This window comes from Podarcis gaigeae, assembly GCF_964106915.1.
Source record: "Podarcis gaigeae genome assembly, chromosome: 7".
NCBI lineage: Eukaryota > Metazoa > Chordata > Lepidosauria > Squamata > Lacertidae > Podarcis > Podarcis gaigeae.
Window position 1 is genome coordinate 87,190,330 of NC_139683.1, and position 26,158 is coordinate 87,216,487.

Consider the following 26,158-nt stretch of genomic DNA (forward strand, 5'->3'; position numbering starts at 1 on the left):
TTTTCTTCTTAAGACGCACACAGAGCCAGCAAGATCATCTACTCCTGTTGAGAGGGTCCAAGTTCTTTGTTCAATCTGCTGCCTTTCCTTATGATCTCCCTATTTTCTATCCCCCCTCCAACCATCAGCATGGCCCTACTGAAGCCACAAATTCATTTCTCTCGTGTGTGTATTTTACTGTGAGGGGGAGATCATACCCAAACCCTCCTCTTTTTAGCAATCTATTGGAGATATAAAAAATAAGGGGGACGTTTCAGCTCTATGCACAGCCATACAAGCTATAATAGACTCCTAAGGTTCCCTAAAGATAACACACAGTAGCTCAACCTACAAGGATGACCGTTTATGGAGGGAAGTACGGTTTTGAAAGAAAGCCACGTATAAGATTTTTAACACTTTATTAACAGGAAAAGTGTACTCAGCAGAATGTCTCTCGTGCACAGAAGGCCATACAACATGAAGCAAGCAGAACTCATATAGGGAAAGGGGCAGCTGAAGGCAGGGGCAAGAATTGGGGGCTCCAAAAGAAAGCTCCAACTGCAGGCTCATCACAGGAAATGAAGAGTTAAAAAAATCTTGGAAATGGGTTTATCCCCCAAGGAGCTTGGGGGATGGGGGATGCTAAAGTTCTTTATCAGATATTTAGGTTTACCACCTCGCAGGCAATTGTGATGTTATCTTTGCAGGCAGGCAGGATACTAGCAACAGCAGGGGGTAGCCAGCCCCACACAGGAAGTGTGTGTGATTCCTTCCCAACTCCTACAGCCAGCTTCTACCAGGACATTTCGATACAAATTCTCTAATAAAGTCTTCCAAGGGTTTTCAAGCATCATGAGGGCAGAAGCAATATCCATCCAGCTGGAAGTTCATGGCTGATCAGTGGCTCTTCTTCGTAGAGCCAAAACCAGAGAAACCCATCACAGCCGCCATCTCATCGTCTTCCTCAAACGTCAAGTCTTCCTCAGCTCTCCTTTTCTTCTCCCTCTGTTTCTCCTTTTTGTAAGCTTTGGCCTTTTCCTCCTGCAACAAAGGGAAGCTGCCAAATGAGTCAAGCTTGCTTGCGCAACCAAAATCTTAAAGACACAACTTAGGGAATCAGACCGCAGAGGCAACATTTTCTTCCCTGTCTGCACAGCAAACAATGGATGGAAGAGAAATGTTGGCTCCTCTGGTTGGTCCCAGAGGAGCATGGAAAGACAGCAGCCCAAAGACACTCACACAGAAGTGACATGTGAAGAATACAGTGTGTCCAGCAACTGTCAGCAACTGCTATTAAACAAATGCCAAAGGCTTCATCAGAAATTAACAGTAATGAAAATGCAGTTTTGCTTTAAAAGCAATGGACATGGATTCTGTACTGATGCCCCATTCCAACAACTGTGGTGCTGAACGATGGCGACAGACAATGTCAGTATCTGATGGCTGTTGGAACAGCCGAGTGACAGCTGCTCAGTGGAACATAAGCTGTGCTCTGAGTGGCTTTGGGGGGTTTTGGCATCAAAGGGTTTCCACAGCTCTAATCAAAATGTTTCGTTCTGTGAGATCACAAGGCCTGGAACGGCGCCAGACGTGTTGGGGGATGCAGAAGTGTGACTTCAGCGACTGACTCCTTGGCAGCTACTGAGGCTGTTGAAGCTCAAAGGACTCTCCTGTTTGCACAACTCTCTCAAACATGCAGGGGCACCGAGGGGCTCTTTCAGAGCAGCCATTGGCAAACGCAGAGAGATCAAACCCATTGGCTTGATTTGTAAAATTAAAAAATTGCTGTTGGAATTGTAAAGGAAGCTACTTCTGCATTTCCCATATGGCATGGTAATTTCATTTCCCCAAACTGGTGAGCAATTGGTTTTCCTCACCCACAGCCAAACAGCCAGTAAAATGGGGGTGGGGGGGAGAGAGAGAGAGAAAGAGAGCTGGTGTGGCTTATCTAAAGGTTTCACCAAAGCTGCTATGAAACCTTGTACAGGTAAGTCACAAATCTTATGCAGGGGTTACATTTTGGGGATAGCGTGTACACACAATCCTACTTCCTAGAGTCAGTTCCTCCAATGAGTCTTAAGGGCACCCTGCCCTAAGTCCCAGGAGGCTCTTGTGTGATCTCACATGGTCATCCAAGTTCCCATGAGATCTCACAAGAGCCTTCCAGAGCCCAGTAAGGACACCTGGGAGCTTAAATGCTCTTTCCATGCCAAGAAAACCCTGCGCAAAAAGACCTTTTCAGCTCTCCACCTTCTGTGCATTTAATTTGTGTGATTTCAACCAGCCGGCCTTCAACCATGTAAAGCTGAAATCACATATGTTAAACACACATAAGTTGTGAGTTGCTTGTAATTCTTCTGTGATTCTCCAGGGAGAAAAGGTCACTGTGCCTATGAAAGACTGACTTGCCTATGAAAGAAGGTCTACACATCACACAGCCAGGGAAGGATCAGACTCTGTTCTTTGCTGGGATCTATAAAGGGGTCTGTGCATTCTGTGTTAAATATCAACTTTCTATGCAAAAAAAAAAAAAAAAAGCTGAGTTTCACAACCTGCATAAAATATGCACATAGGCCCTGAGGAGTTAAGTGAAGAAATGGTTTCTTTTGTTTCTGGAAGGGCAAGCTGCAATGGATGGCACTGAAGTCTCTACCATGACAAGTAAAAATCCCCCACAGACAAAAACGTGTTAAAGAAAAAGGTTCTGCCTGTATCAGAAAGGGCAGGGGGGAGACAGGCTATTTCCCCCAGTCTGTCCACCTATTGTGTGAGAGAAATCATTCTAATCTTTGGCACACTTTGGTTTTTAAAAGCAAAAAATGCTGGAACTGCACAGCTTCCCTATAAACAGAGCAAGACACACTGGAAATAATGCAAGCCCTCCTGAGGTTGCTGCAGACAGAATGAAGGACAACAGGAAAAATCTTGGCTGCCACCTGCAGGTCAGTGTTGCACTGAGGAGACCAAACACAGAGAAATATCTCCCTGGCAGCTTTAGCTCCCTGCCTAAGCAACAGGACCAGAGCAATTTTTGGAGTGAGAATAAACTGGTATCAGCACTATGATGGGATCAAAAGCAACCACTATTTCAGAAATACTGGAAAATTAAGAAAATGTTTTGCCACACTTTCATTTTTTAGTTACAGATAGGTAGCCGTGTTGGTCTGCCATAGTCAAAACAAAAAAAATTCCTTCCAGTAGCACCTTAAAGACCAACTAAGTCAGTTCTTGGTATGAGCTTTCGCAGTGTATCTGAAGAAGTGTGCATGCACACGAAAGCTCATACCAAGAACTGACTTAGTTGGTCTTTAAGGTGCTACTGGAAGGAATTTTTTTGTTTTCATTTTTTAGTATGTTAAATGGCTCTTTTTAGCCATCCAATTGTGACAGAAAGCCCCTTAGCTAGGTGTTATTCCTCTCCAGGTATGCTAATTGTTTCAATTCCGGGCAACAGTTCACCTCTTCTCTGAGCTCCTTCATCCTCTCCTCAAAGTCATAATCCTTCTGCTTCTCCTCCATTTTTTTCTTGTTCACCTCAAAGCGTTTTTTCACTTGATCCAGTGTGGAGCGCTCCACTCTCATGGACATGCCCAGATTCCTCTGATCTAGAAAAGGAGGAAACCAACAACACTGTCTCAGAAATCCTGCCAATATTCAGCAGCCAAGCAAAAACTTTTGTCCCATTTGGGAGCAAAATATTACACTTTTCTGGATACCTAGCTTCATCTCACCCCAGCATCTCTCTTCACAGCCGACCAAACTTCAGACTCTCTTAGGCAATAGAGAAAAAGATTAAGAGCCAAGCTGCATCTTGAAAATCATTTTCATCCTTACATTTCTATAGCAAAGAACTGTGAAAATGCTGTATTTGAAACTGGCTGCTTTGCACAGTACAGTACAGCCCTGTTTTGATATGGGCAGGCTATGCTAACTCCGAAGGTTAATTTGAGATATAGGCAATCATGCTCACCAAGCTCTTAATTAATAGTGCATCAGAGTTGAAGGTCTTGATTGACCCAGCAGGGAAGAAGTGGAATAACTATCTTCTGTGCTCTCTCCCTCTTTCTGATTACCTCCATCCCCACCCCAGCTAATATCCAACTATGCATAGCAAATTAGACTTGTGCTGCAAGTGACTGGTGCCTTCTGTAACATTGCAGGATTGCCTCAAAGCCAACTGAGCTTGCAAATACTCTTTTTTCCCTACAGGAAGCAATTCCATGGGGGTGGGGGAGTGCACCTGAGTGATCATGTTGACAAATTCCATAAACTGCATGTCTGAAGTGGGATGAGACCAAATTTGCCTGCTGGACTTGTATCTCCTACAAACGGGTAGCTAATGAGTCATACTCTGCTTGCTTCTTGCATCTATATCTGTCAGAGTTTAATTAAGCTAGAATGCACTGCATATATCATCTAGACATGAGGTGCAATCGGTGTGGGCCAGGAGCAGAACCTTTTTGGTTATCTATCTTTTATTAACTGCCTTGGTTTACATATTGAAGGGAACAGATCAACATTTCTATTAAAAAGATTATCCTTTAGCCTGTAACTGTAGAGATATCTGGTTAGCACAAACAAGAACTAAGGATACTAAAAAATTGGGGCTTTCCAACTATATCATTCATCACTCCTCTGCATTTATTGGAAGTAATCAAAGAATAAGTGTTATGTTACATTTTTTTCTGTACTGATTTTTGGCCAGAGTCCGTTAAAGCAGTGGACACAGTTTTAATACTATAAAAGTATAATAAAAGACAATAAATCTGTCATGTAAGACAGCAGGATCATAGCTGAACTGTGAAGACAGTGAAGTGACCAAATATGACAATGATCAAGTAACCTAGGGCTGTTAAGCATAACCTTAATAACCTAGGGCAAGTGGCAGAACCTTGAATAACCTCAAATTTATTTAGAAAAAATAGAACATAAATAAATAGAACATAAAATTAGGCATGTAAGAAAACAGAAATAGAAAAATGCAGTAATATATATGAATACATGGGAAAAGACTAACAGTTGGGACCCAAATACTTGAGAGCTTGCAAGATATATGGCATTCAAAAGCAAACCAAACTTTTACTTTTCTCCAACTGAATTCATTTAGTCACCTGGAATATACCTAGGAGGTATACTTAAGGACAATTTGGGATGAGGAGGTTCTCACATGTTCATGGTGTAAAGATGTCTGTTTAGAAACACTGTTTAGAAACACTAGAAAATTTGAACAATAGCTATTTATAGATAAAATTCAGAAAGGTATGGAAATCTGTCCCTGTATCAGGGAATGTCAATTATTATTTATATCTTAATTTAAGGACATCAAAGGTGGATTTACAAGCAAAATCAAAACACATTAGTTTCAAATATATATATTCAAAAAATATAAATGTCATCAAGATTCCTGCCACAGCACAACTGGTGTCAGTTGGCCCTGTGATGGGGAGGAAACAGACCAGCTGGAGCAGGCTCTGAAATCCTCTTTGCCTGCCACCTTTACTCTCCTGTTCCTTCCCACAGGCCAGTTGATGGGAGATGGTCCTCCTGCTGGGGGCAGGGGAAGGGACAGACTGGCTGGAGCAAGTACCGAGGTTTTTTGTTTGGTTAACAAAACCAAATAAAAAAAGACCTGATAAGACAGCAGTTGTTTCTGCATCTTCAACGAGCTCCACAGTGCAAGCGTCTTGGCAAGTACAGCATAAGCTTTTGTATATATTGATACAAACAAATATTGCATCTCTGTACGAATTCTGCTGCTAGGATGCAAAAACCAATAGGTCCCTGTGGAGAGATACAGTTAACCTCCACCATGTAGGGTCTGCTATCAAAGCACTGCAAGGAGTCTGCCTCCATATGAATAGCCATTGTTGCAGAATGGCCCCACACATCAAGAACCCTACACTCTCCACAACACCATTATTAGGGGGATTCGTGGGTGGCGCTGTGGGTTAAACCACAGAGCCTAGGACTTGCCGATCAGAAGGTCGGCGATTCGAATCCCCGCGACAGGGTGAGCTCCCGTTGCTCGGTCCCTGCTGCTGCCAACTTAGCAGTTCGAAAGCACGTCAAAGTGCAAGTAGATAAATAGGTACCACTCTGGCAGGAAGGTAAACGACGTTTCCGTGTGCTGCTCTGGTTCGCCAGAAGCAGCTTAGTCATGCTGGCCACATGACCCGGAAGCTGAACGCCGGCTCCCTCAGCCAGTAAAGCGAGATGTGCGCTGCAACCCCAGAGTCGGCCACGACTGGACCTAATGGTCAGGGGTCCCTAGAGATTCTAGTTTGCTCCAAATAAAGAATGCCACACAGAAGAAGCTACCTTCTGATGGGTGTTCATGTGACTTCCTCTAAGATCAAGGAAGTCATAAAATGAAATAGGGGGAAATGGGTGGATGAATCAGGGACCTCATCAACGCCCAACCTTCTGAGTGAAGGCTTCCACACTTCCAAGGTGTTCTCTAATCTCCAAGGGAACAGCTTTTAAGTTTTATGGTTAGAAAAGTCAGAGATTCCCTCTTCTTATTAAAAAATGCTTACAGGAACAAAAGAAGAGCCCCCTGGATCAGGCCAATGGCCCACCTAGCACAGCATCCAGCTCTCACAGGGGCCAACCAGATGCCTATGGGACCTGAGCACAACAGCACCCTCCCCTCCTGTGGTTTGCAGCAACTAGTATTCAACATACAGCCTCCAACCACGGAGGCAGATCAAATTACACAAAACACATTTCAACTATGCTGCTTCTTTCCTTGGACCACCAAGTATCAAGTTGGGCAGCCAAGGGAGAAAGGTTCCTATGTTTGGCTTCCCATTTTGATGTTGGGGGGGGGGGTGTCTTCCTAAGCCCAGAGGAAGTTGGTATGGCAGCAGAGTGGGAGGGGAAGGAGGAGTATGCAACCACTCGTTGAATAAAGAGGTGCAAGGCTGATTTATCCAATAAAACATGAACCATAAATTGTGATTGAAAAACTAGAGGAAGCTATTGAAGAAGGACCACAGTTCAAGGGAAGAGCCTATGATTTTGCATGTTGAATGTCCCTCGGGCAGCAGAGCAAGGGTGACTGATATGACTCAGTATAAAACAGATTCATCCCAGTGACTCATCTCTTAGAAACCCTGCCAACACAGTCCAATCAACTATGCCCTGCAGTGCTCAGATCCTGAGACCATGAAGACATGAATGAAAGTTGCTCAGTTCTAGTCTGCAGAACTGAGACTGCAGCCTTTCTTTCCTTCAAATAAACATTGTGAAGACTGCTCCTAGGTGTTCTCACTTACCCATGAAGATGAAATGGATACAAAAGCACCCAAAGGCCTCAGTGGTAAAGGAAAACTGAACCACATCAATGAGAAGTGAGCCTGTTCCGCCACATAGCCTTGTCAGCCACCATTATCTCAAGCCTCATTCTTATTAATATTATTATTAAACTGCAATTAGTTTGTCTGCATCTAGTTTCAATCAGAACTGAGAAAGACTTGAGATCATAGGGCCAAGGAGACCTGTGCATGGAGTACTAAGAGGAGCACGAATACATCATATCTTCACATCACCTCTCTTGGAGCTACATGTCCAGGTTGGACAAGAGGATGGAACCCTGAAGACAAGTTTCAAAGGAGTAACAAGCAACTGCTCTCACCTCTGGGATCTCCCAATAAAGGAACGAGCAGATTCAAAGGGAACTAGATCTGTGAATGAACACTTGGCAGGTCCCACAGGACCAAAAGCTGCTGAAGGACAATCAGGATAGCTTCCTCTGTTTTCCAAGACAGGTAACATTGTATTTCTTGGCAAATGAAAAAAAAAAAGGTGCTTTATCCTTACGTTTTTTGCCATTGATATGGTCCAAGAAGTTGATGGAATCTTTAACTACACAGTCACAGACATTACAGTAATACCTGGAAAGAAAGGGGGAAAGGACATCAGTTCTCATATCTAACAGGAGATTTATTTTACGAAAGGCTTCTCAGTTTCTATTTCATATCAAGTGAGTACTACACGAGGGCTATCTAGTCAATTTTACTAAACTTTCAGAAATAGGTTGAATACAGGCACAAATTCTCTTCATTAAGTGCTCTGTCTTGCCATCTATGGAAATAACCCCACACAAAGCCCCTTGTCCTGCAGTCTGGAACTTGCATGTGCAAGAAAATATAAAAATTTTCTTGCTGAGCCTAAGAGACTGAACTTTGCTACTTGCCATGTACCCAAGACTTCAGGGGCTCATGAGCTATCTCACAAAGCAAGAGCAGCGCATGAGAATTTGCACAGCAAGTCAGAGCACTTGTCCCACTGCACATTTTCTCCCTCTTGAACTACCATGATATTAAGGTGGATAGGCAGACATGGTGGTATGGAGTGGTATTCTGAGGCCATTCATCCTTAGCAGCAGCTATCACCTATTAGCTCTGCTAAAAAGCTCACTCCAAACAGCAGAGGGCAGCACAAATTCCCAATGCACATTACTTTTAAAGTTTCATTTCCCCCCACGTGAAGTTTGGAGGGGTGGGTGTGCCTTTTTAACCTCTTGCTTTACAGACTTGTTCACCAGTGTAAAATCTCGACAGAGGTTAAAGACCAGGCATGTTCCCCTGAGGGTCACTAGCACTTGAAACTAAAATTCTGGTAATCAGGTAATGCCTAAGGGGTGGAGCCCAGTACAAAATAGGTCTACTCATCTGAAGTGTGCAATTTAAAAAATCCAAAGGAAATTCCAACCTCCTTAGCCACAGCAAAATCTGTGCCCTCCATGACCATGTCTGGATTCAGTTTCAATCTGTTAGCCCTCATCCACCTGACCACAGCTCCCAGGCACAGATTTTGAACAGAGATAGAGGCATCTGGATGTTTAGCTGCTGTGTGCTGTATGAACAAGCATTGCAAAGACTCAGGATGACTCACCCTCCCATCTCAGACTGCGGCGTTGTTTTGGTAATAACAATGGTTTTGCCCAGTTTGGATTCCAGGTCCACCTTGTAGTCTCGGTGCCGAAGAAGCTCGCGCTTGACAGGTTGCACTGGTTTGCCTAAAACATAATCAATAAGGTTTTCTTAAAATACTTCAGTTTAAACCAGGAATTCAAAACTGTATTTCAAAATGCAAAACAATACTTTGTTTATACAGTGGACAAAATATGCTCCTCAAGAACTTCAACTTAGTCTTCTCGCTTACTTTTAATTCCCTGCTTCTAAAATCAGATGAACCTGCTCTTAATCTTTCTTTGTTTCATGAACTGCATCAAGAGCATCAGGAAAGGAACCGGTTATTACAATTTGTTTTGGATGGAAGCAGAACACAGAATTAAGTAGTCCGTATTTTTCCTCTGCAATTTTGCCCCCTGCATTATGTTCTACAAACTAAGCCAGTGGCTCATAACAGAAGAAGTCAGTATGTTACAAACCATCTTTCTTTTCTCTCTCTTCCGTGAGTCGTTTCTCTGCAAGCTTCTCATATTCATCTTTGTCCCACTTCCGGCGGAAGTCCAGGTTTTTAGCCTACAAACCAAAGGAAAATGCAGAAATTCAACATTCAATTCAGCAAAGCAAGGAAGACTTAGTCCTGCAAACCACCAAGGGTGACTACAAACAAGTAGCCCAAGCAATCTGGCTGCTGCTCTGTGAGCCAGTCAAAGTTTCTAAGCACTTTTCAAAGGCAGCCCCACATAGCAATCCAACCAATTGAAAGTGCAATCGAAAGCACTCTTCTTGGGGGTTCAGCCCTATCGAATAAAGTGGGACTTGCTTCTGAGTAAACCTTTGTTTGTTTGTTTGTTTGTTTGTTTGTTTGTTTGTTTAATCTATATCCCCTCTTCCTTCATAGAGCTAAAGGTGGCAGGCACAGGGTCCCCCTACTGACCACACTCAGACTTGCTTAGCTTCGGCAAGGTAGCTGCATCACATACCTCAGACCTGGGGCATATATAGGACTGAACAGTGAGTCCCAAGAACAGATTAATTAAAAAAATATTATCTTTAAATAGCTGCTTTGCAGATGCAGGGCATGATTTTACTCCTCCACTGACTGAAATATGCTTTACAGCAGATGGAGACAGCTACAAGACCAAGAAGCTGGCACTGTGTTATTGCTTATTCTCTGCTAACTATAGCAAAATAAAGGCAGAAGATTTCCAACAATCATGCAGGAACTTCAGTAGATATGGGAGGCTGGCACAAGCATGATATGAATTTGCCAAATGAGGGTGGTATCACCAAGTCATTAGAAAAACAGAGTTATACCTGGAAAGCTTTAAAGGATACTACTTGACTTCCACGAGCTTTTTAGTACAAAGGGGAAATGTAAATAAGAGTGGGCCATGATAGGGGTTTATAAAATTAAACATGGCATAATTTGTTCGGATACAGAAATGAGATATCATTTATAAGATTGTTTTATTGACTAGGTGTGCCTGATTAAAAATATTTTGCATCTGTAAATAAAGAATGAAATGACTTTTTAAAAAATTATGCAAAGGGTGCAAAAAAGTCCCCCCCTCCTATGACAGTAGAACTCTTTCTTATACAATGCTAACTTCAGCAAAAAAAAAAGTACATTGAGCTTCTGAAAAGCACGCAAGAATCTGAGTGTGTCCAGAAAGCAGGCTGACACTCGAGGATATAAATCCATGAAATGAAAGTGAGCACCAAGTAAAACACTCTCAATGGAATGGATGACCAATATATTCAGAACAGGCAAAAGAAGTAGTTCTTCACCCAATATACAGCTAACTTATAGAATTTACTGTACGGTGATGGCCATTAGCTTGGCTGGTTTTAAAAAGACATTAGATAAATTTATGGAGGCTAAATTTATCAATGGAATCACTAGTTTCTGAGGCAACACCTATCAGTTGCTGGGGAACATAAAATTGAGAAAAGTTGTTGCCTTGATGTCCACCTTCAGGGCTTCTCCAAAGCATCTGCTTAACCACTGTTGGAAACAGGTTGTGGAACCAGATGAACCTTTGATCTGACCCAATAGGACTCCTATGAGGCCGGACAAGGCAGATTTGTAAAACAGGAAGAGGCAGAGTGTGCCTTATGTTTTCCCAAGGAAACAAGCATCATATCTTTTAAAAATAGACTTCCCAATAGAATGGGGCAAGCATTTGGCACAGTGACACCTAGCCACCCAGATGCCATGTTAGGAAATTCTAGGGCAAATTCTCCTCCTGATAAAGAAACACAAATACATAGTACAAGAGAGCAGGGGAACTATTTCACAGATGGGGTGCAAAACTCGGCAACATCCAAAGATCAACTCTTAGACCTATTTAAGGTTAAAGGTTAAAAAGGCAATTTATTTCAGGAATGTGGGTTCCCATCTTTTTAAACCTCGCAACAATTAGCAGCACAGGACATAGAACCACCTGCTTGCCAGACAGATGTGCTCTTCAAGCATAACCACATGTGGCCTAATATATAGGGGGAATGCCTCCATGGGCCAGCCCTACATCTAGTTGAGTCAGCCTCTTAATTCTGCCATTCCTGCACCAAACAGCAAAAAGCAAGGTGTTCTCAAGCAGCAGTTCCTTAATTATGGAAACCCATTTTTTTCCGGATGTTCCAAACCTGGACCTCTGCTTAAACTACCATTTCGTAGCCAGATGTAATATGGGTAGCTGAGTTGTAGCTTTCAACTTTTAAAAGAAAAGGAGAGGGGGAAAGAGAAGAGTTTTAGTATTTTTCAAGTTTTTTAATCTGCCTTCAAAAATACTATGACTGTTTTAAATTAATGTTGCCTGCCCAAAGCATTCAGGAGAGGAGAGCTTCAAATTTAAATTATGTTAAGTTTTACATTTTTAAATTGTTACTAAGCCTGAGCCTAAGGGATACTTAGAATGAAAAATCTAAAATAAAATTAGTCAAGCATTTCTACACAAGCATTTTAATTTTGGTGCTTTTTTCTTGTTATTTCTTTCACCCTTTGCAGGATTACAAGATTTGAATTTCAGCGTAAGAGCCTTGAGACCTCTCTCTTTAGCTGTTTTTCCTTTTCTTCTTCGGGGTTGTAGTTCTACTGACAGATACTTTCTCATTTAGCCCAGCAAGACAGCATCTTCTAGCCTTGCTCTAACATTGCATCCCGACTCTGCAACAACTAAATAAGCACAAAAACAGGTTCCCCTGTATGGTTTTTCATTCTGAGTTTCTCCCTGTTCATGAATAAACCTATGGGGGAGACCATCAAACAAAGTTAAGAGAGAAGGAGCTCAGATTGCACAACAACCCTCTGCGTATATCAGCTGTATGCTACAACCTCTGAGTTGAGGGGGTTGCATTAATAAGTGACAAAATCCACATAACTTCATTCCTAAGAATAAAGCAAATGTACAGTTGTACCTCGGGTTAAGTACTTAATTCGTTCCAGAGGTCCATTCATAACCTGAAACTGTTCTTAACCTGAGGCACCACTTTAGCTAAGGGGGCCTTCTGCTGCCACCGCGACACCACAGCACAATTTCTGTTCTCATCCTGAAGCAAAGTTCTTAACCCAAGGTACTTACTATTTCTGGGTTAGCGGAGTCTGTAACCTGAAGTGTATGTAACCCGAGGTAGCACTGTACATGAAATAGCCTATGATACCAAGCACCATTCCATAATTCCTTCCCCCAAAAACACCCCAGCATTATTTTACACACAGTAGGCATATCTCTAATTTATTTCATTTGACTCAACAAAGAATTTCTACACTGAAACACACATAATCAATTTAGAATAAACATCTGAATGAACACGTGTGTGTGTGTGTGTGTGTGTGTGTGTGTATGTATTATGTTTATCTTGCCTTTTCGAGCCAAGCCTTCACAAGGCAGCTCAACAAATAAAAAATTACATTAAGAACATCATAGTAAAAACAATCCATAAAGCAACAGCCATTTAAAAACAGAAAACTGGCAATTAAAAGAAAGAGCTTGTTGGAATAGAAAGCATTTTAGGATCCACAAATAAAGTTTCCAAGAATTAGGGCCACCACAAATAGTGAGGTGAGGTGAAAATATTCTCTGCTAGAAAATTCTCTGGAGAATATTCTCCACAAACTGTAAATTCTAGTTTTACAACCCACATTAAAAAAATCTAGTAAATAATAAGTCAAGCTGTGATACTGCCAATGTAAGTAATGAATAATGAATAATTATTTTTTGATCCAGTTACAATTACTGGGCATTGTGTCTTTCACCATTGGCAGTTCTGAAATGTGAGCTACAGAAAACTTTTTTTTTTTAGTTTTAAAAATGCTATTCATTTAATGTGATGAGCATTTGAATTCGTATGTACTCATGTAATGGACCTGAGTTTTTTTATATTCCTTTTACTTTAAAAGCTACATTTCATTCATACACAACATAATTATAATTCAAATTTGATGATAAATATACGGTTAGAGGCAAGCTTAGTGATTAGCGTGAGTCATTTACGCTGAATTTTCAATTTCAAGTTTGGTGCAAAAAATCAAAGAATGTGAATTCACTGCATTGCCCCATTTAATAACAGTATCTGTACACTTTTTGGTTGCCATCCGAACAAGCTTACCCATGAATAAATATGTATATTAACTAATTATATCATTTTCCATTCATTAAAATGAATATTCTCCTATTTTAAATGAAAATTCTCTAATATTCTCATTAAACGAGAATATTCTCCGAAAGATTTTTCTCGAAAATTTAACATCACTAACCACAAATAAGGTTTCATAGAATTAGGGCAACCACTGAAGAGCCTTTCCTCCTGGTATTCCCCAACCTGATATTTCTTAATTGTGGGCCTGCACATATGGCTTCCATGGCGGATTGTATGGGTCTGAGCAGCTTCATTTGGGTTTATGTTGTGCTTCAGATAACCTGCATGCCTCTCACACTTCACAGGAGCTGGAGCCAGAGCTGGGGCCCAGGGGCCCTGGCCCTAGCCCTAGCCCTAATCTAAAAGGAAACCCATGACAGACAAGCAATTGGCTATATGTGGATGTTGGTCCATCAAGACACCTCCTGTTGGAGTGGCCTGGCAACGTTCTCAGCTTTGGACTGCTCCCAACCTTGCCTATTAGGCAGCCACAATCAGGACATTAGGTTGTATCCAACTAAAACTACTCAGAGTAGATAGACCCATTTTAATTAATTGACCTAATTACACATGACCATTGGGTCTACTCTGAATAAAAGTTAGTTGAATAAAACCCTTGAACTTGGGCCAACTTTACACCAGACCAGTGCTCTGAACTGGGACGCGGGTGGCGCTGTGGGTAAAAGCCTCAGCACCTAGGGCTTGCCGATCGAAAGGTTGGCGGTTCGAATCCCCGCGGCGGGGTGTGCTCCCGCTGCTCGGTCCCAGCGCCTGCCAACCTAGCAGTTCGAAAGCACCCCTGGGTGCAAGTAGATAAATAGGGACCGTTTACTGGCGGGAAGGTAAACGGCGTTTCCATGTGCTGCACTGGCTCGCCAGATGCAGCTTTGTCACGCTGGCCACGTGACCCAGAAGTGTCTCCGGACAGCGCTGGCCCCCGGCCTCTTGAGTGAGATGGGCGCACCAACCCCAGAGTCTGTCAAGACTGGCCCGTACGGGCAGGGGCACCTTTACCTTTTAGTGCTCTGAAAGACCTGCTCCCTGCCTTGCAAGCCTTTTTCCACCTGGCCTGGGAGGGTGGGGCCTGACTGACTCCAGCTAAAAAGCTGAGACTGCTGAACAGACTCTTGGGCTAGGATATTGTTGGGGGAAGGGCTGTTGTTGCTGTTATTGATATTCATATTTTGTATCTTAGTTTTATATTTTCTTATTATTCATGTAGAAATTGTTCCGTTTGGCAGTGTACTTTTTGATGTTTTATTTATTGTTTATGACTATTTTTGTGATGTTTGTAATTATGTAAGCTGCCTTGAGCATGGTTTCAACTATGGAAAAGTGGCATACAAATGAAGTTGTTGTTGTTGTTATATTAATTTATTTATACCCCGCCTATCTGACTGGACTTCCCCAGCCACTCTGGGTGGCCTCCAAAACAAAATATTAAAATACAGTAATCCATCAAACATTAAAAGCTTCCCTAAACTGGGCTGCCTTCAGATGTCTTCTAAAAGTCTGGTTGTTGTTGTTCTCTTTGACATCTGGTGGGAGGGCGTTCCACAGGGTGGGTGCCACTACCGAGAAGGCCCTCTGCCTGGTTCCCTGTAACTTGGCTTCTAACAGTGAGGGAACCGCCAGAAGGCCCTCGGCACTGGACCTCAGTCTCCAGGTAGAATGATGGGGGTGGAGACACTCCTTCAAGGTATACTAGACCGAGGCCGTTTAAAGGTCACCACCAACACTCTGAATTGAGCTCGGAAACATACTGCGAGCCAATATAGGTCTTTCAAGACTGGTGTTATGTGGTCTCGACGGCCGCTCCCAGTCAGCAGTCTAGCTGCCACATTCTGGATTAGTTGTAGTTTCCAGGTCACCTTCAAAGGTAGCCCCACATAGAACACATTGCAGTAGTCCAAGTGAGAGATAACCAGAGCATGCACCACTCTGGTGAGACAGTCCGCGGGCAGATAGGGTCTCAGCCTCAGTGGTGCATACCAGTTGGAGCTGGTAAACAGCTGCCCTGGACACAGAATTGACCTGCGCCTCCATGGACAGCTGCGAGTCCAAAATGACTTCCAGGCTGTGCACTTCAGGACCAGGGAGTCCTCCACACCTGCCCACTTCCTGTCCCCCCAAAACAGTACTTCTGTCTTGTCAGGATTCAACCTCAAACTGTTAGCCGCCATCCATTATGTATGTGTGTTTATGAGTGAGAGATAGCAAATGCCCTGTCACGTTGGTTAAAGCGTGGTGCTGATGATGCCAACGTTGCAGGTTTGATCCCTATATGTGACAGCTGTGTACTCCCGCATTGAAGGGTCAGGCATCCCCAACCTGCGGCCTTCCAGACGTTTTGGCCTACAACTCCCATGATCCCTAGCTAACAGGACTAGTGGTCAGGGATTATGGGAATTGTAGTTCAAAACATCTGGAGGGCCGAAGGTTGGGGATGCCTGGACTATGTGATCCTCAGGGTCATTTCCAACTCTACAAATGCCATGATTTTATGTGTCCTTCTCCTATCTCCTGAAGTAGTTGAATATCACGAGTCCCAATCCCATCTTGGGATTTGCAGGTTGCAACAGGCAAGAAGGGGAGGAGTTGAGACCAGGAAACAGATGCTAGAGGACCCAGGACCCAGGCAGATTTGGATAGGGAATCAAGACACTGAGTGCATATGGTTCTAGTTTTGTCTGATCTCATTTTTGCTTCTTGAGATGACTGCTGCTGACCAAGCATGCAAAAGATGGGTTGGGCCTTGTTCCCACAGCTCTTCAGGATAGGGCTCAAACTTGCATTTCCCATTTTCCAGCCTCATTATCTCAAGCTCCAGGGAGTTTTTCATTCATTGTTGGTTATCTTAGTTCAGAGGTCGGCAACCTTAACCAGAGAATGAGCTGGTCGACTCTCAGTCTGTCTGAGGATGGGCATGTGCGCACGAACGCTCTTCCAGGTCGGAGGAGCACCCATACGCGTAGGCTATTTCTGGCGCTCCTCCAACCCATGGGCCTTAGGTTGCCGACCCCTGTCTTAGTTCGTACCTCCTTCCCGTCTAACACTGGGCCTTGAGCCCTTCTTGCACTGGTGCTACCTATACTGGGGGCTATCTGGGTGCTCTGTTGTACTGCCTCTCTTTTCTTCCTTTTGTGTTGTGCAGTCAAAAGCATGATGGCTACTACCGTGGTACCACAGGTTACATACACTTCAGGTTACATATGCTTCAGGTTACAGACTCCGCTAACCCAGAAATAGTGCTTCAGGTTAAGAACTTTGCTTCAGGATGAGAACAGAAATCGTGTTCCGGCGGCGCAGCAGCAGGTCCCATTAGCTAAAGTGGTGCTTCAGGTTAAGGACAGTTTCAGGTTAAGAACGGACCTCCGGAACAAATTAAGTACTTAACCCGAGGTACCACTGTAATCTGTGTGGATGATATAAGGAAATAAGGACCCCTATGTGCAGGGATTCCTGGAGATTTACAGTTGCTGTATTTTTCCTGCAGGCAGTGGTTCATGGAGGCACTGTGATGTGTCTGTTTTTGGCTGATTGTATGGGTTGGTGCTGAGGGAAGGGTATAATTGGGACATTTCCTTGTCACTGCACAGATTGGCTCCTTATCATGGGGAGTTAACCGCACAGAGCTCTGTGAATGGTAGGAGTCAGGGATGTTACCATGGACACTGAGAGAGTGACTGGTGCCCCTATAGGCTTTTAGGGTGAGTTGGGTTTCTCCCCCATTCCACTTTTCTGAGGAGTGCACAGGATCTCAACTAAGTTACACTCACAGCTGGAGGGAATCCGAGAAGGATGCAATCGCTCCAGCAGCACACCCCACCTCCATGGCGCAATATGCGCATGCCCAGGGTGCCAGCGAGGCGTGCTCTGCCACTGCAGAAAGGTCTGCCAGACCCTTGGGAATCGTAGGTCGTTTAACAGTGAGGGTAACACTACAGAGCATGGACATAGGTGGAATACACTACTGGGTGGTTTCAAATATATGCATTTTAAAGTCTGTATTGATAAAGCAGAGGGGGGGAGTGGTCTGCAAACAGTTCTCTCTATCTAATTATGACTTTGGGGGAAACGGGGAAAGCCTTGACACCCTAACAAGTCATATTCCCCCTTATTAGTCAAATGAATGATCTTACAACAATAAAAACAAGCAACAGAAGCCTCATTTAAAAGAAGTGCAGCACTGGAATCAAATTTTCATGCCACTCTTACCCCTTGCAATTCTTAAAATGGAATCACTGCAAACAACTACAGCTAAGAATTAAGGGAGCCCCAGAGAGAGGTTGAAATCTTGATTCATTTATTCCCAGAGCCTGTTAAGTGGTTTAAACATGTCGTGACTAAGATCATTAGCCACTTCTCCAGGTAAAAAGAAGAAAGGAGATTTACAAGGCAGAAATTAACATTAGAGGGGGAGGGTATTTTCCAGATTCAACCTCACTGAAGCAGCACTATCACAAATCAAAGTTGGCCTGTGCCTGGAGAGAAGGCAATTTACTAGCTGCTTCACTTTTCTCCTAGATAATAAAAAGAAGCTGTAGCCTTTTGAAGATCTTTTAGCCATGTCCCTAGGCCAGGCAGAGAGAAATGAATCAAACTCAACTTCAGATCTTGCTGTAATAAGGCATGGCTTGTGATTCCAAAGAAACTTTTCCAGTGTGATCAAACGAGGGGTTTGCTGGAAGCCCCAACATCTTTTAACAAGTGCTTAGCAGCTAGAGTGAATCTCTCCCCAAGAGAAGACATAAGCTAAGGAGAAAAAAGGACCTCAGGCTAACGTTCATCACAGGGCACAAAAACACAGGAAATGTTCAGCTGCATAAAACAAGATTCAGTCAAAGCTGCCACCAGAAAAAAGGACCTCTAATGTGATACTTTTGTTCTTAACGATTGTACAAATGCATTTCTTCAAACAAAAAACACATTTGGGTAGCAAAATGTTTGGATAAACAAGAGCGTAGTTAAGGTGAAGCTCTAGAGAAGAAAATAGTTTGTGTCTGCTGTGGCAGGGAAACACAAGAATAACCCTACTGGATCACAGCAAAGGTCCATCTAGCCCAGCTTCCTGTCCTCACAGCGGTCGCTGTGCAGCGCATCTCTTTCAAACCTACAGTTGAGGATAGAATTTCAGCCGGAGCTCATCAATCTGATGTCTGAGCTGGACCTGTACATCACCCAAGTTCTTGGCTCCTGGTACAAGTTTCTTAGCTGTACCCACAGGCACGCTGCTGTTGAGGGCAAGTCAAACCAGAGTTTACATTGCCTTGCACTGGCAGATTTGTCAGAGAACTCTGTCAATTTGTGAAATTTATAAGCAAACACTCTCTGCTTCTTTCCAACTGGATCCCACTTCCAGATCCAGCCCCTGGACCCGTGGGGAAATTGTACCAGAGATATGGTTCCGCTGCCCCTAGTGGGATTATGCCACCCTAAAAAGTACAGATGCCATCCTAGTAGGCAGACCTAGCTTCCTTGGCTTCCTGGCCTGCAATCACCAAATGGTCAAATTCCTGTCTGCCTATTCCCTTCTTTCTTTCCTACTGTGCTAGTGTGGTGTAACGGCTAGAGTGTTGGACCAGAGCCTGAGAGAACAGGGTTCAAATCCCTGATCAGCTACGAAAGTCACTGGGTGACCTTGGGCCAGTGTCTTAGCAGTGTTCGAAACTAACCGGGTGCCAGTTGCATTTCACAACAGGCAACCAGTCTTCTGTGAGGAAGTGGAGATGTCTGGGCATCAAGTTTGGCGACTAACACCTCCATCTGGCAGGCTGCTGCTGCTGCCATACCATGCCATTCAGCTAGCTTGTGGGGCAGCGTGGCACTAAAAGAAATGTTTCTTTTGTTGCTGCACTACTGTGCAGATCAGCTGATCTGTGGGGCACCTAGGCATTTCGTTGTGGTGACATTTATATCTCACCACATTTATATCTCAATTTCTAACACTGTGTCTCAGCCTAACCTACCTCACAGGGTTGATGTGAGGATAAAATGGGGACGAACAGAAGAACCATGAATGCCAACTTGAATTCCTTGGAGGAAAGGTGGGATACAAAGGCAATCATTCAATGGTGCCAAAGGATTCAGACTAGGAATGTGGTGCTCCCAACCTAATGCTTGCCTCCACAACACTATAAGCTACCAGGTCAATTCTCTCTCCCTCAATTTCCCTTCCTTTAAACAGACATCTTCAACAGTTCATAGCCATAGCTGTCAACTTTTCCCTTTTCTTGCGAGGAATCCTATTCGGAATAAGGGAATTTCCCTTTAAAAAAGGAAAACGTTGTCAGCTATGTTCATAGCAGCCCTCAACCAAAGGCTTAATTGCTAAACTCTGCATGAGCCCCAGGGCTAACATCCCAAACCTGGAAATTTAAAGGAATGTTTCCACCATTGTTTTCTCACAAACACCTCTAAATACCCATTTGAAAATCATGTACAGTGGTACCTCGGTTTACAAACTTAATCTGTTGCTGAAGTTCGTTCTTAAACCGAGGTGCGCTTTCCCTAATGAGGCCTCCTGCTGCTGGTGCCCTTCCACCCTTTGGCTTCCATTTGTAGACCAAGGTAAAGTTCGCAAACTGGAACACTACTTCCGGTTTTGCAGAGTTCATAAATCAAATAGTTCATTAACAGGGCTGTTCGTAAACCGAGGAACCACTGTATGTAGAATGTGAAGTTTCCAGTTGTCAGAAAAGGTTGGCTGTTGCCAGCATTTTTGTGTTCCCGACATATTAAATGCTTCTGTGTTTCCCTGGAAGAGCTTGAGCCCATCCAAGTTGCACATGGTAAGAATGATCTCCAATGATCCTGGCAGCTTACTGATCCTTTTTCCACTGATCCCTAATACGGAATTCACCTTTTTCAGCACTGTAGCACACTGTGTCAATATTTTCATTGAACTACCCACCTTGATCACAATATCTCTTTCCTGATCAGCCACTACCAGATAAGACATCATTAGTGAGACTGATTTTTTGCCCCAATGTGCATCACTTTACACTTGCTTAAATCTAATCACGTTTGCCATTTTGATGCTCACTCACTGAGCATGGAGAGATAAATTTGGAGCCCCTTACAATCCCTTTTTGGGTTTTACCACCCTGTACAATTTGGTACCATCAGCAACCTCACTCCTAATTCCAGATCACCTTTGCACAAATGAAAACATGGATCTTTATTTTCCTGGTTTCATGTCATGCACACTTACAGCTCACAGTGGAAGATGATGGAGACAGGGCACTTTGCACAAAACAGCCCGCCCACAGAACACACATAGAAAACTTGAGCACACTGCTGTTCCTAAATTCCCAAGAAGGCCTCTCCTCAGGACCCCAGACACAAACACCCAACAACTGCAGGTGCCAGGACAGCATCAGGCAGAACAAGGAACGAAGGGCAGAAACAATACTGCATAGCTTTCATAACTGTCTCTCATGTTTCCCCCAACCCTCCTTCCTATATCCAAATACTGTATATTGCTTTAACACTCTTCCCCCAACAGAAGGGAGCACTGTCTCCCACACACAAGAAAGCTCTCTGCTGACAAAAAGCAGGCATTCCACTCATTCCCACTGCTGGAAGTGACTCCTGGACACATTTGCCTTGTGTGATCACAGCCCAGATACATGGGGAGCACACCAGCAGTAGCACTGGAGAATCTTAAGCCTGACAGGTCTCCTAATTTGACCCTCAAGGCTGTTTTGGGCTGACACACTCACCTGACATCATATTATGTCAGGCAATAAAAGGTAAAGAAGTAGTTGCAAAGGAGCAACCAGTTTGTGTGTGCCTTGGAGTGGCTCCCAATTGTTCTTTTGCAGTCCCAGCTTGCATTCACCACTGTTTAAATTTGGTGCTGAACACAAGCCCCATTGCTTTCTGGCTTGGATCGGTTTTGCCTGGCTTCATAGGATGTCAAGTGACGGACAGCCAGCTGTCATGGGTGGCCTCTGGAAGATTGGCCACTATTTGATCTGGCCATCCAACTGAGAGTGGTTCTCAGTTTGCAGAATGGAGGTGGCACCATTTGCTCTTCTTTCTCTTCTCCCTCACACACGTTCATCCAGGGACTATGTGCTCTAGCTGCTGACAAAAGTCATGGTTCATTATCTGTGTCTCCCTTGAACTCTCCCAAGAACTATCCCATACCTGTTCTATGTGGAACAGGAGGGTGGCCCACACCATACCCAGCAGCAGTGGTGTTCCTTGCAGTTAGTCCAATGACTTAAGATTGTTAGCCTACTTGCCAGGGCCAGACAGACTATCAGCAAAGTACGATAAGAAATTCAAAGACTATGTGGCACAATCATTAAAAGACGTAATGAATCAGATATTAATCACAGCGAAGGTGCCAGATTCCTGCAAAGATGCCTATATCACACTTATCCCAAAACAAGACACGTATGTATTGTTAGTCAAAAATTATAGGTCAATCTCTCTATTAAATAATGATTATAAGTTGTCTGCATAACATATTGGTTACAATACCATCAACTTAATTATATATTTAAGATTGACAAAAAGAAAGATTTCTTTAATGAAACCTCTAAATTTGAAAAGGAGCTGTTATGTAATAAGACTAAATTACTTTCAAAAATGTATAAATTATTATTAGCATGATACGGAAGACGAACAGGTCAAATCCGTAATGATACACTGGGTGAGGGATTTTGGATATGATACAATCAGCAGCATGGGAGAAGTTATGGAATTGGGACTTAAAATTTACAGCGTGCTATACTTTGAAAGAAAATTATATGAAAATGATGCATCGTTTGTATTTAACTACTGGCAAATTAGCTAAAATGTATAAAGCAAGATCAAACACATGCTGGAAATGTAAGGAAAAAGAGGGCACCTTCTATCTTATGTGGTGGACTTATAAAGTAGTAAAAGAATTTTGGGAGATGATATACAATGAATTGAAAAAAAAATGTTTAAAATAACCTTTTCTTAAAAAAGAAGCTTTTCTTTTAGGAATTGTAGGTGCCGAAATTCCTAGTGAACAGAAAAGACTTTTCATGTATGTGACTACTGCTGCCTGGACACTACTAGCCCAGAGATGGAAAGAAGGTACAGTCCTTACCAGAGACGAATTGTAGATTAAACTGATGGACTATGAAGAAATGGCAAAACTGACTGGAAGAATCAGGAAAACCACAATTTCAATAAGGAATGGGGAAAATATATAATTTACCTAAAAAATCATTGTAAACAATTAAAATTATTAGTAGGATTGGAATAATGCCTGTAGTTAAAATTTGGACTATGGTTTTATCAGAGATTTAATACAGTTGGACTAAAAGAGAAGATGCAGCAGAAAAAGTGAACATAAGGACCCACAAAAGGGGAGGAGGGACGTCCAAGGGAACTTATGGAAATTGTTTGATTTTTTTTTTGCTTGATGGTTGTTTGTTAATCTGAACATTTAAATAAATTTATAAAAAGAGATTGTTAGCCTACTTGTCCCTAGCAGGCTCCTGTACTCTTGCAAGCTCCATGACATACAGTCTGGCAGGAGGTGCAAGTGTTCCTAGCACGGAACTGATGTACAACCAGGGGCCCTGCTGAGGCAGTTGATTTGCAGCATCGCATGTCTTTCTTTCACTGAAGCTGATCGATAAAGGCTCTGACATTGACAAATGGTGTTTCTCTGTTGTTGGAGAATGCTGAATTCTTTTCCCACCTAGAAAAATCTGGCTTCACCTAGCCTCAAGATGGGACTGTAAGAAGGAGCAGGGAGCTTCATGGGCAGTGGCCCTGCTTCTCTCTAATCACTTAATTTTGCAGGGCTGTGAGAGATCAGATCTCTCAGGGTGCACTAGTGGGCAGAGAGAGATGAGGAGGAGGGGCAATAAGCCCAGCTGGGATGCCACCCAACAAGGGTGGGCCACCAGAAGAAAGGTGGGAGATAGATGGGGGGGGGTTGCCAAGGGAGTTGGTGGGCCAAAGGGACTATGGGCCTATACAGTGCTCCTCCTAACAGGTTCAGATGTGCCACATTGTGTGGATCACTTCCCACCTTTCCTAGTTTGGGGGTGTACCCGATCTGAACCAGGACCCCAAGAACGTGAAAAATAAGCTATCCTGCTAGTCCAAGGCTCCTCCTCTAGGCTTTGTACTCCTGGCAGTTATGAGTGGGTGTTGGGTTTAGGGACCAGGAGCCAAATGCCCCACGAATGCAATTCCTGTCTACTGCTGTGGCTGCTTAAAAAAACTGCTCTGTGAAACTTGCTGTGTGTGTTCAAGGTCTGAGAGCCTCACCTCTTCTGGTTCTGACATGTCTTGGGGGGTGGCGGGCAGGGGCAGGTATGTAAAAGGTGAACAGGGTTCTCCAACTTCTCAACCCTGTGCCCTATGAAGTGAGTTACTGAAAACAGCTGCTTTCAGTTTGCGTCTTCCCATGGTTTCTTAGCAAAAGTGTTTTCCCCCTAGCTGAGTAGGCTCTTTTCCCAAGAGGCCTGTGTGTGTCCTCTGCAGGTATCCTGCTGAGGAGCTATGTAGACAGTGTGTTTTGTATCCTCTTCATCCTTCTTTTGGGGAGTTGTGCTTTAAAACAGCACTTGTGAGCTGTGGGGATTTGAACTCCTGTCTGTTGGAATGCCTGCAGACTTGCAGTATCAGGTTCACTGCTGGCTGTGCCACAGGGGCTGAGAATGGGGGTGCCTTAAGTGATGTGTGTATGGTGAGGCATAGTGTGTCCCCAACACTGTGAGCTTCACTGGCTTCTACCGTGTGTCGATGGAATATGGGCACAGTCCCAAACTGGTGAGAACTGGTGGAATTTCAAGGGGACACTTGGTGCATATCTGATATTTTTACACCATTTCTGTATCTTCTGATTGTGCAAGTTCCTCTCCTGTCCATCCAAATTAAACATGCAATGGATACAGCAGTTGTTCAACCTGCCTAACAGCTGTGTACCTGAAGCCCCAGAGTAATAAAAGTATTTTATTGTTCTGTAAGTTCTGAGGTAGTGGCTAGGGTGTTCAAAGCCACACGCAGCCATAAAACTGACTTGCTGACACTTTGGCCATTCTCGAATGATCCTATCTCATAGGTTTGTTTTGAATATATGCTGCTCTAAGCTTCCTGGGGGAAAGGATGTGATAAAAATGTTAAGTCAGTAAAAATCAAGTTGTCCTGCGGAAATAAGTAAATAAAATATTTAAGTTCCTCTTTGGAAAGAAAGCAACCAAAGGCAGCTTTTGGGTCTACAAATTTCTTGTGCTATTTTGGGGTCTTGGGTGACACCGCAATTGAAGGTTGCACCTCTGAATTTTGCAGAAACCATCTCTCTCTCTTTGTGCATGCCCAAAATATTACCAGCTCCAAAAAGACACTAGCCATGTCATTTCTACATACCCCTTTCATACCCAGCTGGCAGATCAGTCTCATGCAGAGCAGAGCTACCTAAACTGGATTATTTCAAGGGGCTTAAGCGCAGCTAACTTCCACAGGACCAAGCTGCGAGTCCCTGAGGTCTGTGGCAGTTAAGGGCGCTGCCTCCCACAAGACACAGGTGAGCACAGAGGCGCCTCCGCGGGCACAGCAGCTCCCAGATTTCACCCAGAAGTGCGAAGGCGCAAAGCAGAGCGAGAGCAGGGAGGCGAGCGGCTGCGGAAAAGCGAGAAGCAACCGTGGTCAAGGAGCAGCAAGAGCTGTAAAATGAAGATGTGACTCCCCGCACGCGCCCAGAATGATGTTTTGGAATTCTTCCCCTCAGGACTTTGGGGCAGCACCAACCTAAGACGGAGCAAAGGCATGTTTTTGCCTCCTGGCCAGTCCGGAATTTTCACCACAGCCTGTTAAACAGAGACCATCTGCTGCTACGTCCGCAGCTCCGGCTGATCTCGGGAGAGGACGAAACTCGGGTCCGCCTTCCTTTCAGCCGCCGCGGGGCTCTTCGTTAGCTTTCCTTGCCGGCACCCGCCAGGACGCGGCTTGCGGGGCGCTTACTTGTGAGTAAACACGGGCAAGCACGTGACAGGCGCTGGGCGGCCAAGGAGGCGGGACCCTCGTCCGCCCGAACGGGGCCTGAGGGGGGGGGTCTCCGGTGTCCCCCCCCCCACGGGAGGCCGGTGGGCGCAGGGTGGGGGGGCAGGGGCGTGAGCTGAGGGAGCTTTCCGCCCCTGCCCCCCGAAATGCCTAAATGTTAAAACAAGGAACAGACAGAGCCCTTCCTTCCTCCTCCTTTTCCAAAATAAGCCCATTACCTACCCCGCTGCCCGACGCCATCTTGCCCAGGAAGCGACCCGGTGAGTCGTAAAGTGTCGCGCGCGTCGCCGTTTTCCCCCCCGCCTCTCCCGCCACGATCGTAAAGCACCGACAGGAAGCGGCGCCGGCGTTTAGCAAGTGCTTCCGGGTGCCCTGGCCGCCCGCGAGCACATAGAGCCAGCAGATGTTGAAGAGTGACACACGCAGCCTGGATGGCTTCGCCGAGATCCCTTCCTCCGCGGCCTCCATTTCCCGCCCTTCAGAGCGCCGATATTGTTGTTTTTATCGGTTACACTTTAGCGATGCTTTGTAGTAACTTCTGGGAGTGAATTTCCGTTCGTCTTTCTTCTCGCTGGTATTTTCAGGGTTAACTGTGTCGCGCACTGGTAGATTCAAAGGGT

General features: G+C 44.2%; 2 protein-coding genes across 5 annotated transcripts in view; one reads left to right on the forward strand and one right to left on the reverse strand.

Moving 5' to 3' along the window:
• Positions 1-381: 381 nt before the first annotated feature.
• Positions 382-26,021, reverse strand: ZMAT2 (zinc finger matrin-type 2). The gene is given in 8 exon segments (XM_083748493.1): positions 382-1,020; positions 3,439-3,584; positions 7,801-7,874; positions 8,878-9,001; positions 9,377-9,470; positions 25,761-25,829; positions 25,831-25,910; positions 25,913-26,021. Coding segments are annotated over 8 exon segments (825 nt in total). The 5' UTR covers positions 26,007-26,021; the 3' UTR covers positions 382-876.
• Positions 25,976-26,158, forward strand: part of HARS1 (histidyl-tRNA synthetase 1) — a 38,932-nt gene continuing 38,749 nt past the window's right edge. The window contains exon 1 of one of the 4 annotated variants that reach the window (XM_083748463.1): positions 25,976-26,045. The gene's annotated coding sequence lies outside the window, so the exon portion shown is untranslated. Of the gene's footprint in view, positions 26,157-26,158 lie in introns of all 4 variants that reach the window. The other 3 variants (XM_083748461.1, XM_083748459.1, XM_083748460.1) reach the window with 3 other exon arrangements.